Genomic DNA, 14,741 nt, shown 5'->3' on the forward strand with positions numbered 1-14,741 from the left:
CCAACTTTATCTTTATCATTTTAATCTGCATCCCTTTAGTTTTGGATTTCTGTGTGAACACTACAAGCTATTTAAAGATGTCGCCTTCCTCATTTTTGCAGAACAAACAAATTGCTAAATAGTTGCAGATGAACGTAATTTGCAGAAGACTTGGCACTAACACCACGGCAGATGAATTGTACTCAAGGTGCGCTGTATTATCACAAACACACTGATACGCAGTAAGGACACAGCACGGAGGTGGCTGAACCCGACAGGGGGCTGTTCTGCATAGAGTCTCTTTTTAAACATTTCACAAAATGTTTTACCTCAGGATAAACTAACTGATCACACACAACAATACAGTGCTAAACACTCCTCAGCAGGCAGGGTAGTTTAATTTCTAACACAACCAGCAGGTTTGTCCTCTTAGCAAACACAGCTTTCTATACGAGATGATTTTTTGTTCAAGCAGAGACCCCAAAAGAGGACGATAAAAAACGACTGTACTGTTGTTCTTTATTAAAGCTACTGTATTATATATATGTAGACATATACTGTATAACTAAGTTTACACTGCATACTCACACGTACAGTACGATATATTCTAAAAGCACTCTGGAGACGTGATGTAAATGTGTAGAGTGCAGCAGAGCTCGCCTCTTAGTCCACATACAGTGGTTGCATTGGCTTCTATTACAACTGTGTGCTACGTGAGGCAGATTGAAAATGAAAATCTCTGTGTAGCTGTTAGCGGTTCAAGATTTCAGTGCAGCTAGGAATACAACTCAAAGCTATTGCTGACAGTATTTTATTTATATGCACTCACAAAAGTGTTTGTGGTCTCAGAAAAAAAAATATGTTTGTTGCACTTTTGCTTTTCCAAACTTTACAAGATGTTACATATTTATAAAAGTATCCTATACAGCTAGTTATGTCTAGTCCAGATGTTAAAACGATATGTTGTTTATCAACACACAAAAAAAGAAAAATTAACCCATAATCTCATGAGTCTAAAAGAATCTTCACGTGGGTAAGCAAATGTCGTTCTTCCTTTTATATGCTAGCACTTAGTTTTTATATGAGTCAAAGCAAACTTTGAATATTACTTTTAACCAAACAGGTGAAGTTGTTTGTGCATTTGTGTGAGTTTTTAGTGTAAACTCTGCAGCAGAGTTCATGTGCGGGTGTTGGTTAGTGACCACTATTACGAAAGCTAGAATGGAATTAAGTCGATTTTAGTTTTCTGATGTGAATGTGTGTGCCTATGTGCTCTATATATAAATATATATATATATATATATATATATATATATATATATATATATACATATGCATTAGAATGTGTGTGCACGAGTGTGTTTGGGATAAGAGAAAGAGGAAGTGAATGCAGTTTGCTAACATATTGTAGTTAGGATACAGTTTTACATGCCTTCACTCTAAGTCCCTGTAATAACATCACAATAGCCTCTAAAATATCAGTATCAATCAAATATTTGTAACATTACACAGTCATAGAGAAAAACTAAAAGTACTTGGCCACGTTATTGACATGTATTAGACTTACAATGTAATGCTAACAAAAACATAATAATTCCAAACATGACAGAATGCATCACAGAACTCATTGATTGACTGATGAGTCAATCAACATAATATTTGCAGTCTAAATAACCACTTTATAAAGCATTCAAATGATATATGATGATATATCTGTAAGAGTAGTTTGTGCACCAAAAATACAGGAAAATGCATATCATTCAAAATGGCCGACGTCCATGTGGGCGGGGCCTTGCTGTACCATGGAGCTTTTTGTACCATGGCACATTCAGATGGACACGTGTGCCAAATGTGTTGTCAATCGGACTTCAGTGAGAGAGGTCTGGCCTTTCCGAAATCTAAGACAATTTTCAGTAGACACATAATAATAGTTTTTAAAATGTTTATTTTTCTTCGACAAACAGATTTAATTTGTGAGCTACCACTATTCCTTTTAAATATAACATGACATTTGACATGCAATTAATCTGTTAAGAAATAGATTTTTTCTGCTCTACACCCTAGGACAGGGGTCTGCAACCTTTTTGACCAAAAGAGCCATTTTGTCTGGAGCCGCAAAACATATTTGATAGCTTGATAGCTTATAAAGTTGACAAAAACTACAGTTTTTTTGCATTTATTATTTATTACATTATAGAAAACTGTTTACCTCTAATAATAAACAAACAACTATTATAAGGAGAATTCAAAAGAAATACACAGGCCTACTTTAAAATAAATCAACACAGCACTTGGGGAGTCCTCTGCACATTTGAAGAAAATTAATATAATTAAAATGGGCCCACTTTAAAATAAATAAAACATATAGCTGCACCCTAAAAAGAGTTAACTGATTGAATTATGACTGAAGATCGTCAGCTGTCTTCCTCTTCCATGTTTTTCCTCCAATACATAAAGGCTGTAGCACCTTTGACAACTTCTCTCCACATATCAAACATACCGGTAAGCCAGCATCGTGTGCTGTGAAAACAGGTAACAGTCCTCGCAGAATTAAACCCCTATGTGTTCTTCCGATACTTTTCTTTGATTTATCCATAGTTCGCTCATCGAGCCAGGGGTCAGTTTATTCGCCTGCAAGAAAAGGCGCTGGTGCAGGACCGTGGCAGAATGTGACGCATATTTTAGTTGACCTAATTAAAACTTTTTTTTTTAATCTGTCACACTATTACCTCAAAATAGAAGATACGAAACATTTTCAACCGTGCAACAAAATATAAATAGTCCTACAAATATTTTTATTTTATTTCCTTCTTATTTTTGTCTTAGCTCAAGGGAGCCAGAGCAGTGGGCTCGAGAGCTGCGGGTTGCCGTCCCCTGCCCTAGGAGAATTTCAAAAAAATGTTCACTAAAAAGCTGAAAATTTAAAGAAATTCAAAATGGCCGACTTTCAAAAGTCGACAGGGGGATGAAAGCCAAATGGAAATATAATTCTACTGCGCTGTTATTAAAGGGACACGTTTGAGTATTGTCATCTAGAATCTGCTTCTATCAGTCTGCAACGGGTTTGTTTACAGTTTAAAGAAAAAGTTCAAATTAGCATTGTCTATATATGTGTGTGTCAGCTTATCAAGGCTTAAATGTTAAAGACAAAACATGTAAATAACTGGATGTCGGTATTGTAGAGGTCTGAGCCGTTTAGTTCTGCAAGTTAAAAGTAATCTAAATGTGAATTTATAAAACAGACACTTTGATATTTTCTCAGTTTAGTTTGCTTTCATTGTATTCCATAACCAGCCTAATATGCAACCAGACCTCTTTGAACCACACATCTGTTCGTATTTATTAATGGTAGTATTGAGAAACGTTTACATATCAGCAGAAAAATACTCTTTATCCATCATTTATATTTAATACAAGTATTTACTAAGCCCTGATAAGCTGGCAGGTGCATTTATTAGTTAAAAGATATTTGTACAAAAGAGAACCAAGCTAAAAAGTTACAGTACTTGTAAATACATTTAGATGTATATACATATATCGCAAATCTCTGATTCACTGTTTTATATGTATTCCTATATGAAGTGGGGTCATCTGTGTATTTTCAATTCAGCTGTTCTTGAATTGTATGTAATTTCTATAATGAGAATATATTGTCTGAAAGGTGTAAAGTAATTTTCTTTTGGATTTATTTCATAGTATACTATTATGACATTTTCTCTTATTTCATGGATTATTTATGTGACATATAAGTAACCTCTGATTGTTTTCAGTGTCAGAATAAAGCAGTTATAAGAACATTATGTCTGCCTTCACACATGGATGTTGTTGTTGCTGTTTTAAGGGTTTTATCAGAATCTGATTTTGGACTGTTGCATTATGTGTGCATCTTATCTGTTTGTTTAAAGCATTTCATCACTGAGCCCTGTTGGTGCCTGGCCCTTCAGATGGTTGCAAATAGGGACAGCTGCTACAGTATGATGGCGAAGAGAGCTTAACACAATGTGAATACAAACATATGAACAAGTTCATTTCAATTCTATAACAAGTTTAGCAAATTTGGAATTATTCACACATTTGACAACAATTGATTGCAAAGAAAAACAGACAACTGTGCCGATATATGGCAGCTGATTTCATGTTAATAATATCTATATATAATATAAATACCTTTCAAGATGAATTGGCAGGATTGAACACAACATCAACTTCAGCGCAAACCTCCGCCAATGCCAATGGTGCATTCAGGTGCTCCTCAGATTTCCTTTTTTACAATTCAGCAGATTTTATTTGGTGTGCTCATGAGTTTAAAGTCATAACGTTAAAACAACATGGACACTGCAAAATCCTGCTGAAAGTAAAACAAACTAACAAAGCCGGTGGTGGAGTTGATAAGGAAGAAGAAAAGAAAATGCAATTGTCTCAGGTGTAAGTTGTATTGTGTTGAACTCTCCCAGCCATCATAGTCTGAACAACATTCCATTTTATTGGGGTGGCTGGAAAAATCTCGCAAAACCATATCCACATGATATCACATTGTTATTACAGCTGAACAACCAAACACATCTGCATGGCTCGACACTACTCGGTCTTTGAAGAAGAAAGCTTCTCTGTTATCCGGCCCTTTAATGGGCTCCACTTTTAATTGCTAAAGATAGACTTGTTTAAACAAAGTATGAGTGAAAGGAACGCAGGCTGTAATACCTGAACTAACCCCCCCCTGAATACTTCCTGTCCGTGGGTGATTAATATATTTGTCTCCGCAGCCCTCTCAGTTCGAGGCTGCCTGTCAGGGAGGACTATATGTGGCTCCGCTGTATTGTGCTCCCTCCCTGCTGAGCTGTAAGGCTGCATGAGGATATTTTTGTATAGCGGTCCCTAGCGAGCGCTCAGTGAATCCGAGCTATAGGAGAGATGGGGCGGGGGGAGCAGCTCCTCCATGAGATGTATGCAAAGGGAGACGGGGTGGACGCTGATTGAGCACGCCACTTGTTTGTCTCTCTGGATTGGAGGGAGGTGGGGAGTTCGGGGGGAGTAACGCACTACAAAGGCAAATTAGAAGCTCGTCTTCCTTTTATTCCTTTATTTATTTATTTGTCGGAAGAGCTGCCAGAGATCCATCCGAATTAGCGAGCATATGTTGTGACGAGGGCCCCGAGAAACTCGCCTTGCCTGCCCCTAACACCCCCTCCTCCCCCGCTTCCATCCGGCCCCATTACACTGAGATTTTCACTTTGCACTGCCAAACCGCCGATCTCCACTTGTATGATTACAGCGGACTGTGATCTGTATTCTGGGGAGAGCAGCGGTAGTGTTGGCAGGCGCGAGGCCTCTGCTCCCGCTTCTTTTATGTCACATTACAAGAACGGGATGAAGAGTGAATGAAGCTGTTGTCTCTCTGCTCCCAAACTTTTTTTGCAGTAGAGTTTTTAACATTGTTTCATTTTTTTGTGACAGTTTTTTACCCATTTTGCACTTTTCCTCCTTGTACATTACATAGATGGGAAAAAGATGGGTTTGGAGGGCTTTACATGAAGTTTCCATACATTATTTCACATGTTTACTTGTATTTTAGTTTTTCAAAGGACTTTTTTTCCAGCATATTCTTTCCATGACAAGATTCTTACTCCTAAAAAAACTTGTTTAGAAAGGAATAAACTTGCTGCTACACTTATAATAAGACCTCTCATTATATATGCCTATGATAACATTCCATTCTGCATATTTACCAGTCTCCCTGCTTCTCTCCCCTGTTTCCAGTAAATACAAAAGGAAGAGCTGTACTCAGTATTGATGGACATCACAGATGAAAACAACGAAGGGAGGAGAACTAGCTTTAAGAAAATAACACAAGAAGAAGAAGAAGAAGACTAAAAAGAAGACGAAAAAGAAGACGAGAAGGAGTTCCTCTACTGAGGCTGGCGAGGGAAGACGGGAGGCGTACAAAGTGGCGCCGCGGCAGCGGTGTCGAACCAGCCACAAACTTGACAGACGGAGTGAGCCAGTTTCCACCAGGGAGCACCTTTTTGCCGTGTAGAAAAGACAGAGAGAGAATGAAAAGTGTCCCGTTATTATAAAACATTTTATTTTTCTATACTTTTGTGATTTACAATGGTAAAAAGTGTGTATAAAGCAGTATATATGTACAAATCTGTTTTTATGTTTTTTGCTAAGGGAGATGAACAGTTGGCCCTTGATGCTGATTCTGTGGTATGCAGGAAGGAGGAGGGAGGAGCCCCCCCTCCTCTCTCTATGGCACACTGCTCTGTCGCAGAGGTCGTGTAAACAAAAAACAGAATAAACAAATGGAAAGGTGGCAGGGAGAGCTCGGCAGCCAGAAGCACTTTCTACGCTCTACTTCCTGTGGGCGGAGTCAAAGGTCAGCCTGCTGGTCTCACTGCTCCGTCCTCTTCCTTCCAACCTCCCTGACCTCCTTCCTTGCTTCCTCACTTCCTTTTTTCGGGCTGGTGATGTCGCTCCTTTCTCCTTGTTGCGGTGTCACTGGCCCCGCAGCGCCTACTGTTAGCAGCGTCCCCCGTGGATACTGTCGTGATGTCACTTTCTCCTGGCAGCACCATTGGGCATCCCCGCCCTCCCCAATGGGCAGCGATTTCTGGTTTACAGCGTTGGGGAGTGGGGGGGTGAGCCACGGCGGGACGGTGAGACGGTATAAAGCCGAGCCCCCGGTCTGCCCCTCTCCACGCCCCAGCAGAGGTCACTGACTGAGGACTAGTTAGAGAAAATGGCGCAAAAGTCGCCGACTTTACTCACCTGCCAGACTCCGAGCCCAAGCCTTTGTGTCACTCTGCACCGACGGACAAGCTATCAGACCAACGATGGAAAAAGGTGCGTACAACTACCAAGGATGCACGTTTCCACCTGACGAGAATAACTCATCAACGTCCATGTAACAAATTGAATTATAATCGAATAATCCCATTGTACTACATCAGCAGGTGCATAACCAAAACACAAGCCTGAGGCATATAGACTATGTCGCTAGATAAAACATTATAGAAATACAGTAGTGCCCATCCGACGGTAACAAGGAACGAGGGCTGAAATATGTCAAATTTTTTGTCAATGTATTCTGAGAATATTTATTTGTGTGTTCCTTTTTTTTTTTTTTTGCAGCACTGAAAACTTTTAAAGAGGAAAAAAAGTGTTCATTTAAGGCGAAACCTTAATTCTTTATATCAGAAGAGTCACTGTAAACGTGTTTAAAAAGAATGTTGGTTCAGTTCTTTGAATGTACATTATTGTCTAGGGTGTCCAATAAGTATGTATTCTTTTTCTGTATATAAATATATATACATATCTATTATATGGGCTGTGGTGGTGTCAGGGAGTAGAGGGGGTGGGCAGGAAACGCCTCTGGCCCCCGAACATAGATATCACACCCCCTCCAACTAAATATATCCCTGATATTTACTGTAACATGTGATCATGTGTTATATGATTGAAAGTGTGATGGTGATAGTGTGAACTGATCTTCCCTGAACCCCCCTCCCTCCTTTATCACACAGATAGATTTTACAATAATGCAGATTTACACACATCTATGCCCCATCTAATGCAAGACATCACATCCTGTTTTAACCCGACAGAAACTTCAGGAAAGACATCTGAAGTCCTTCAGCACCCCCCCCCCCCCCCCCTTCATTGGAGGCTAGGAAGACTTGCTAATTAGTGCAAGGTGTTGTGGGTGTCAGATACAAAGTTTATGAATATTGATTTTTCTTTTCTTACTTGAACCAAAGTATGATTTGAACACACAGTCGCGGTGCTCTTTGATCAGGAGGCAGCAAGACTGTGTGATGACAGCGGAGCCCGGATGTGTATTGACGTGACCCAGATTTCATTGGCTCATCAGGGCTGAGGAAGAGCTTGCTGTATTGCGAGGAGCCCCGCTGATGAAGCCCAGTTTCCTGCAGCAGCCTCGCTGTTCTCCTGCTGACCCTGGTGGGCAGGCTTTTATTGCATATTGGAGAAAAAACCTGCTTGCCCTGAATAGAAACATTTTTTTGATCAGAGGCGAGCAGGTTCGGGTGAAGCACAACTTTGTTTGAGAGTTCAGGGTACACTACTTAGCTCGTAGTGGTTTTGTGTGAATTGTTCCGAGTAGGCAACACTAGGTTTAAGCTCCTGACTTCCTGTACAAAACTGCAGTGTGTGCTGTTAATATCCTGTGCAGTAAATCTCACCTCACACTTAACTTCATCTTATTTCAGGTAAAAAAATTAAAAAAAAACTTTTTCTGAATCAGGGCTTCTACCCACGCGACCTCTGTTCATCTGTGGACAGCTTCTCATATATTACAAAGAGTATCTATATCATGGCAACTAACTGTTGTGAAGTCTAGTTGGGGTAAAGTCGGTCATTTGTTCTCCCATGCAGCGCGATCACATTCAGGCTTAGCATTTTGTATACCTGTAGGTTTGTTTCTGAGAGTCACATGACTGGTATGGCCTACTTACTGCGCTGGTGGTGGGTCAGAACAGACTCAGGGGCAGGCTGGAGTTTTACTTTGAAAAGGAAATTCCTGGGGGGGTCAAAATAACTGACAGAGATGAAGAACCACAGCTTTTCATTTTTAGCTTATTACCATTGATTTGATTTGTGTTCACTAAATGATCTATGCACTTTGCAACAAAACAGTAATGATGTCACATGTGAAGACACCACTGTTACCTACTTATAAGCTAGTAGTTCATAAATTATATGATATATTGTATTGTTTAAATAAATCCCATAAACAGACCGAAACTGACAAAGTGTTGGGTTTGTCTCTCAAAACTTTCTGACTTCCTGTTTCCTGCCCTTAGCTTCCAGCGCATTGGTTCCCACTAATGATGTGTATATTTTACAATAGATGCAGTTTCATTCAAAAAAGTTTGGAACTGTAGGTTTTAAAAGCCTTAGAGAAGTTAATATGGCATTTTTAAGGGACCATTATAAATAATATGTGCTGTGATGTAAATTACTCCAAGTAAGCCAGAGCTAATGGTTGATCAAACATATTTCTTTATTTAAAATGCTCTGGTGTCATTTGTTTTGGGCTCTTGAGGACAGAAGAAGTAAAAAACAAAAAGTATGTTTTTCATTGCATTACTGTATGAAACAATATCAATTATTGTGTAAGCATTCCACAACTACAGCTCCCATGAGGCGTTGTTGGTGCTTTACTGACAAAGGCTTAATCTAAAAAAAAAAAAACACCTGAGATTTTATTGCCTTATAATGTTTTGTGGGACGATGTGCAACCTGTTTACCATCATACTTTAATCCGTTGTTGATATAAAAAATATATTTATTGGTGGTATTTAGATGTATCCAATCGAGCTATTTATTCTGACTGGTCTTCCATGTTAGTGTCAGTGGTCAGGTATGGTTTGGATTTATTATTTTTTCAAATGTGGTTGTTTATCTCTGCTCCTTTGAATTTTAAACTTTCTGCGTCCAGAGAGGTTCTGCCTTTACAAACATGTGAGTCTGTCTAAAGCTCCAGCCTGCACCTCAGCGGGGACAGACGGTGTTAAAGCGACCCTCCCCTCTGATGCCTTCATTATAATGACCTGGTCCTGATCTTCCTGAGCACAACTGCTTGAGCTGTGACACTAGCAGGATGTCCCGCCTCCCCCCGACCCCCACCATACCTAGCCTTCTAGTATGTGAGTCGACTGGCCCTTTTTGTACACCTGGTGTTCTGTACATAATAACCTTCACCCCTCCTTACCCCTACCCCACCCCCAGCTGTCCTTTCAGGGGGAAAAAGATTAAAAAAAAAAAAAGCTCCATCCTCTGAGTCCCCGAAATCTTGTATTTTGTTCTAATAATGACAACATTTATTTATAAGGATTTTTTAAAATCTATCTCTTTCTCCTTTTTGTAAATGTTCCAGTTAAATAAAATTTAAAAATGTTAAAAAATTAAATGGATATATTGAAAGGTTAAAAAAAAAAATGTCTCTAGCAGTCCCCGCCCCCCCTCTGGCTCTGTACTCTGAACTTTGTGTTTTTGTTTTTTCTCTTTCTGTATGCTTCTCTTTATGTGCTTCAGATGAAGAGTTCTATTTATTATGACATTAACGTTATTATAATTATGACTAATTATTAATATTATCATCATCCTCATCATCCTCATTATTATCATTAATAAACTTGTCTACTTCAGCCAACTTGTCTCAGCTGTTTTGTGGTGAGTGATGAGTTCCTGCGTTCTAGGGGCCGACTGGGACTCGAGGTAAGACTACAACTCCCATGACATATCACTGCATGTGAGATGAGCCAGGTGGAACGGGGCGGGGTGACGCTCCCAGACCCATTTGTCTTATACCGAACCCCCTCTGGGTTTACAAGATGGAGAGCACCTGTCTGTCGCAGAGGCTGCCATTTACCAAATCGGAGCAAAGACAAACTGAGTGAAGAGAGGAAATATAGACTCGAGCCTTCAGGGGGAAAACGGAGAAACAAAAACACACAAATGTAAATACTTCAAAAGATCAGTGGCTCTCCATCACTGTTGACTTTGTTTAATCCTTTGAGCCTCGACAAACAAGATGAGATGGGATTCTTATTGTCACAGCATAAGAAACTGCTAAAACAAAATTGGGAAAATACTGTTGTTGTTGTGTCACTGCTATGCCGCATCAAAATGTGCACAATGTCGTCTGTAGGTATGCATCCTTTTTAAATGTAGTTTTTTCAGCCTGAGGCCTCAACTGAACCCCATTGAAATCAGACGTTAAGTTCTTACTTTCATCATAAAAAGCAGACCAGCAGAGGAGGAGCGGAGGATGGGGGGGGGGGGGGGGGGGGGGGGGGGGGGGCAGGTTATGTAGGGCTTTGTAAGTAAGCAGTAGTTTTTTGAAGTTGATACAGGATTGAACGGGGAGCCAGTGGAATTTGATGAGGACGGGGGTGATGTGTTCTGAGGCCTTGGTGCCGGTGATGATCCGGGCTGCAGAGTTCTGTATGATTTGTAGTTTATTGATGAGCTTGGTGGGAATGCCTGAGGATGGCGTTGCAGTAGTCGATCCGGGACGTGACAAATGCATTGACTTCAGTGTTTGATTGAGAAAGGGATGTGCGGAGTCTGGAGATGTTGCATATGTGGAAGAAGGCAGTCCGGGTGATGTTATTTATGTGAGGTGAAAATGAGAGGGAGCTGTCCAGGATGACACCAAGGCTCTTAACTTGGCCAGAGAAGCGGATGGACGGAGTAGCCATCAATGATGAGGTTTGAGGCAAGGGAGGATGAGGTTTTGGAGAGGGTGGTTTTGGTGCCAACCAGCAGGGCTTCGGTTTTGCTGCCGTTGAGTTTTAGGAAGTTCTGGCTCATCCAGCTCCTGATGTCCTGGAGGCGTTGGTGAGAGAGGTTGGGGGGCAGGGCAGTGTTGGGTTTGCTGGAAATGTAGACCTGGGTATCATCGGCGCTACAGTGGAAATGGACATTATGATGACGGAGGATAGTGCCAAGGTCGATAGTGCCAAGACTAATTGTCTAACAGTAAGGGATCGCCTGGTTCAAGCTTGGTATATATGAAAGTTGAAGCAGCTTAACACTTGTTCTGATTCAATAAGACATTCTGTTAATAAGCAGTTTGTACAGTACCCCAAACGCAGAAGATTGAGTTTCACATAGGGAACCTAATACAAAGTGATGGCTGCAATCATGAAGTGTAAAACTTTTTTTTCTGCTGTTAAAATATGCTGTTTCTACAAATATTTCTTAACGGACTTCGCTTTTTTTAATTCATATTTTTGTCATTTTTAATTTTTCTTTAACATGAAATACTATATATTTTTTCTTATATTTATGAAAAACTATACAATGTTGTTTTTTACTGAGATTTTCAACTTACCTTTTTTGATGACATAATAATCAGGGTCTATTTTTGTGTGTCAACATACTGTTTTATTGTTAAACTATAATATTTTTGTGATTATCTTCAACATATTATGCTATGTTTTTTACATACTATTATAAACGTTTTTTTTCGTCATGTTGTTTTTTCTTTCATTTTTTAGATGCTATTCTATGTCGTTTTTCTGACATTTTTCAATACTATGATGTTCTCTTTCAGATATTCTAGAAGTACTATACAATGTCATTTTTTCAGATATTCTCGACATACTATGCTATGTCATTTTTGCTTATATTTTAGGCTTATGTTCCAATGTTTTTCATACTATACTATCTAGTTATTTTAGCAGGATTAGAAATACTATACTATGTCTTTTTTTGATATATTTTCAACCTGCTATACTATGCAATGTTTTGCACACTTTCGACATGCCATACTCTTCCTTTTTTTGCAAAATGTGAAATACTGAACAATGCCTTCTGTTTCCTATTTTCAACATACTATACTATGCGGTTTTTTTCATAATTTAGTGGGAATGCTGATACAGCATTCCAACTACTTGTTCTTCTACGCACGAAATTCTTTGTTATTATTCTGCCCAGTTATTTTGTCCGTCTTCTTCTCCCACATTCCCATGGCAGAAACTCCGTTCAAACATCAAAACGTTCAGCTCCCAAGATTTATCCCATAATTCATAACATTTTTAGCCTGGAAGTCAAGCGAGAAACTCTTCAGACTTGAAAAATATTCAGAAGCCTCATTCCAACTTTAAAATGTTCATCTTTCTGACATTATTCATATTAAACAACTTTTAAATCAGATTCATACTTTTAGAAATATTAAACATTATTCAGACTTGGTAAAGAGGCCTTCTTCAGATTTGAACATTAGTGTGCATTGTGCAGCTCGTTAAGGCTTAGAGTGCTTGAAATCCACCTTCATATATATTTTTTAAACCTGCCATAATTCCCGAACCCTAAACTTCTTGGACATCATTTTTCATGAGAAACGTAGGAAAACATCTCGTAGCTTGAAAAATAAAAATAAATTAAGCAAAATAGCTAAACAAAATGCGTCTTGAGAACACGAAGTGACAAAAACGTTCAACATGTCTCCATTAAGGCCCATTGTAAATTCAGGCTAATCTTTCATCACAGCAGCAGCCGCACACCTTTAGTTAATCTGCCACATTATTATTTATTATAAAATGTCATTATTGACCCCAAGTACAGAAAAAGCAGATTCAGACGCTCGTGTTGACATTTCACCGATATCTGCTACGGTTCTTCAACAAAACGCTCACATGTAAGAGGTATATCTCTCATTCAGAACAGTGCAAAGGCTCTCCTCACTGAGATCGCATGATGTAGTATTGTTACATGTGCCAAGTGCAAGGACTGTCTTAGGTAAGACAGCTTTTATGTGCGCAGCTCCACTTGCTTGGAACAATCTTCTGCAAGAATTGAAACTGAGCAATCTCATTCCTCTGCATGTTTTTAAAGCTAGGCTAAATGAAATGCTCTTTGATACTATGGGCACTTATAAATGTCGATAACTATGTAAATGTAACCTGTAAATATAATTTATGATGTCCTTTATTGTTTTATGTTTCATGTGGAACCTATTTGCTGCAGGTCTCCCTTGAAAAAGAGATCTATGAACTCAATGAGGCCTATCTGATTAAATAAAGGTTTGAAATTAAATGAAACTGATTACTGCACATCACCATGGAAACCTTTGATCTCTGGGCTCAAGAACAGGTGTTTCATAACGTAATTAGCTCAAACATAAACACCTGTGTCATGGAACACGATGATGTCATAACTCCAACTGACATGCTCAGAACGCCAACAAACATCACATGATGGTTAATACTGGCCCTGAACGTCAAATCTGATGTTACATAATGTGGTGTTACCATCCCTCGCCATAAAACACGATGTCGCCGTAACTCCAATGGACACGGCCTAATCGTCCTCCAATCTTCCCTTGTATATCACCTCTCCATGCCTCAACAGCTCTAAGCCAAATATGAGATCTTACCATATGCTGTTTCCATGGAAACGCATCCCTTGCCATAAAACACGATGTCGCTGGTCCGATCGTCCCCCAAACTTCGCTTGTATATCACCGGTCCATGCCTCAACAGCTCTACGCCAAATCTGAGATCTCAACATAGACTGTTTCCATGGAAACGCATCCCTGGCCAAAAAACATGATATTGTCGGAACTCCTATGCAAATTGTCAAAACAGCAGCAGACTTCAGATAATGGTTAATGGTCCGGCCCTCAACAGCGCTATATCAATTATGGGGTGTCATCATATGCCGTTTCCATGGAAATGCATCCCTCGGCATAAAACACGATGTCGCTGTAATTCCAATGGACACGGTCGGATCGTCCCCAAAACTGTACTTGTATATCACCGGTCCATGCCTCAACAGCTCTATGCCAAATCTGAGATCTCACCCTAGGCTGTTGCCATGGAAACGCATCCCTCGCCATAAAACACGATGTTGCTGTAACTCCAATGGACACGGTCCGATCGTCCCCCAATCTTCACTTGTATATCACCTCTCCATGCCTCAACAGCTCTACGCCAAATATGAGATCTCACCATATGCCATTTCCATGGAAACGCATTCCCAATTGTGGGGAAATACCCTGCATTTTGAATGTTCGATAGTCCACCATTAACACCTTCGTCTCGTCTCGTCTACGAAAACTAAATGTACATTTCGTCATAGTTTTTATTATCAATAATCTATTTTTAGCTCATCATCATCTTGTCTTAGTCATATAAAAAAGGTTGTTGATGAACATTTTTCGTCATAGTTTTCGTTGACAAAATTAAAACTGTTATGGACTGAGAAAGGCAGCACAAGAGGGAGATAAAGAC

General features: G+C 39.6%; 1 protein-coding gene across 8 annotated transcripts in view; it reads left to right on the forward strand.

The window, feature by feature from the left end:
• Nucleotides 1–10,148, forward strand: part of LOC307017094 (RNA binding protein fox-1 homolog 3-like) — a 263,790-nt gene extending 253,642 nt beyond the window's left edge. For 5 of the 8 annotated variants that reach the window (XM_079646556.1, XM_079646552.1, XM_079646555.1 and 2 more), the window contains one exon: nt 1–5,727. This exon is cut by the window's left edge and continues 1,537 nt beyond it. Coding sequence is in view for 1 of the 8 variants with exons in the window: in XM_079646553.1 (XP_079502679.1) it covers nt 5,737–5,739 (3 nt within the window). In the remaining 7 variants the exon portion in view is untranslated. The other 3 variants (XM_079646551.1, XM_079646554.1, XM_079646553.1) reach the window with 2 other exon arrangements.
• Nucleotides 10,149–14,741: the final 4,593 nt, after the last annotated feature.

This window comes from Notothenia rossii (genome assembly GCF_949606895.1).
Source record: "Notothenia rossii genome assembly, chromosome: 8".
NCBI lineage: Eukaryota > Metazoa > Chordata > Actinopteri > Perciformes > Nototheniidae > Notothenia > Notothenia rossii.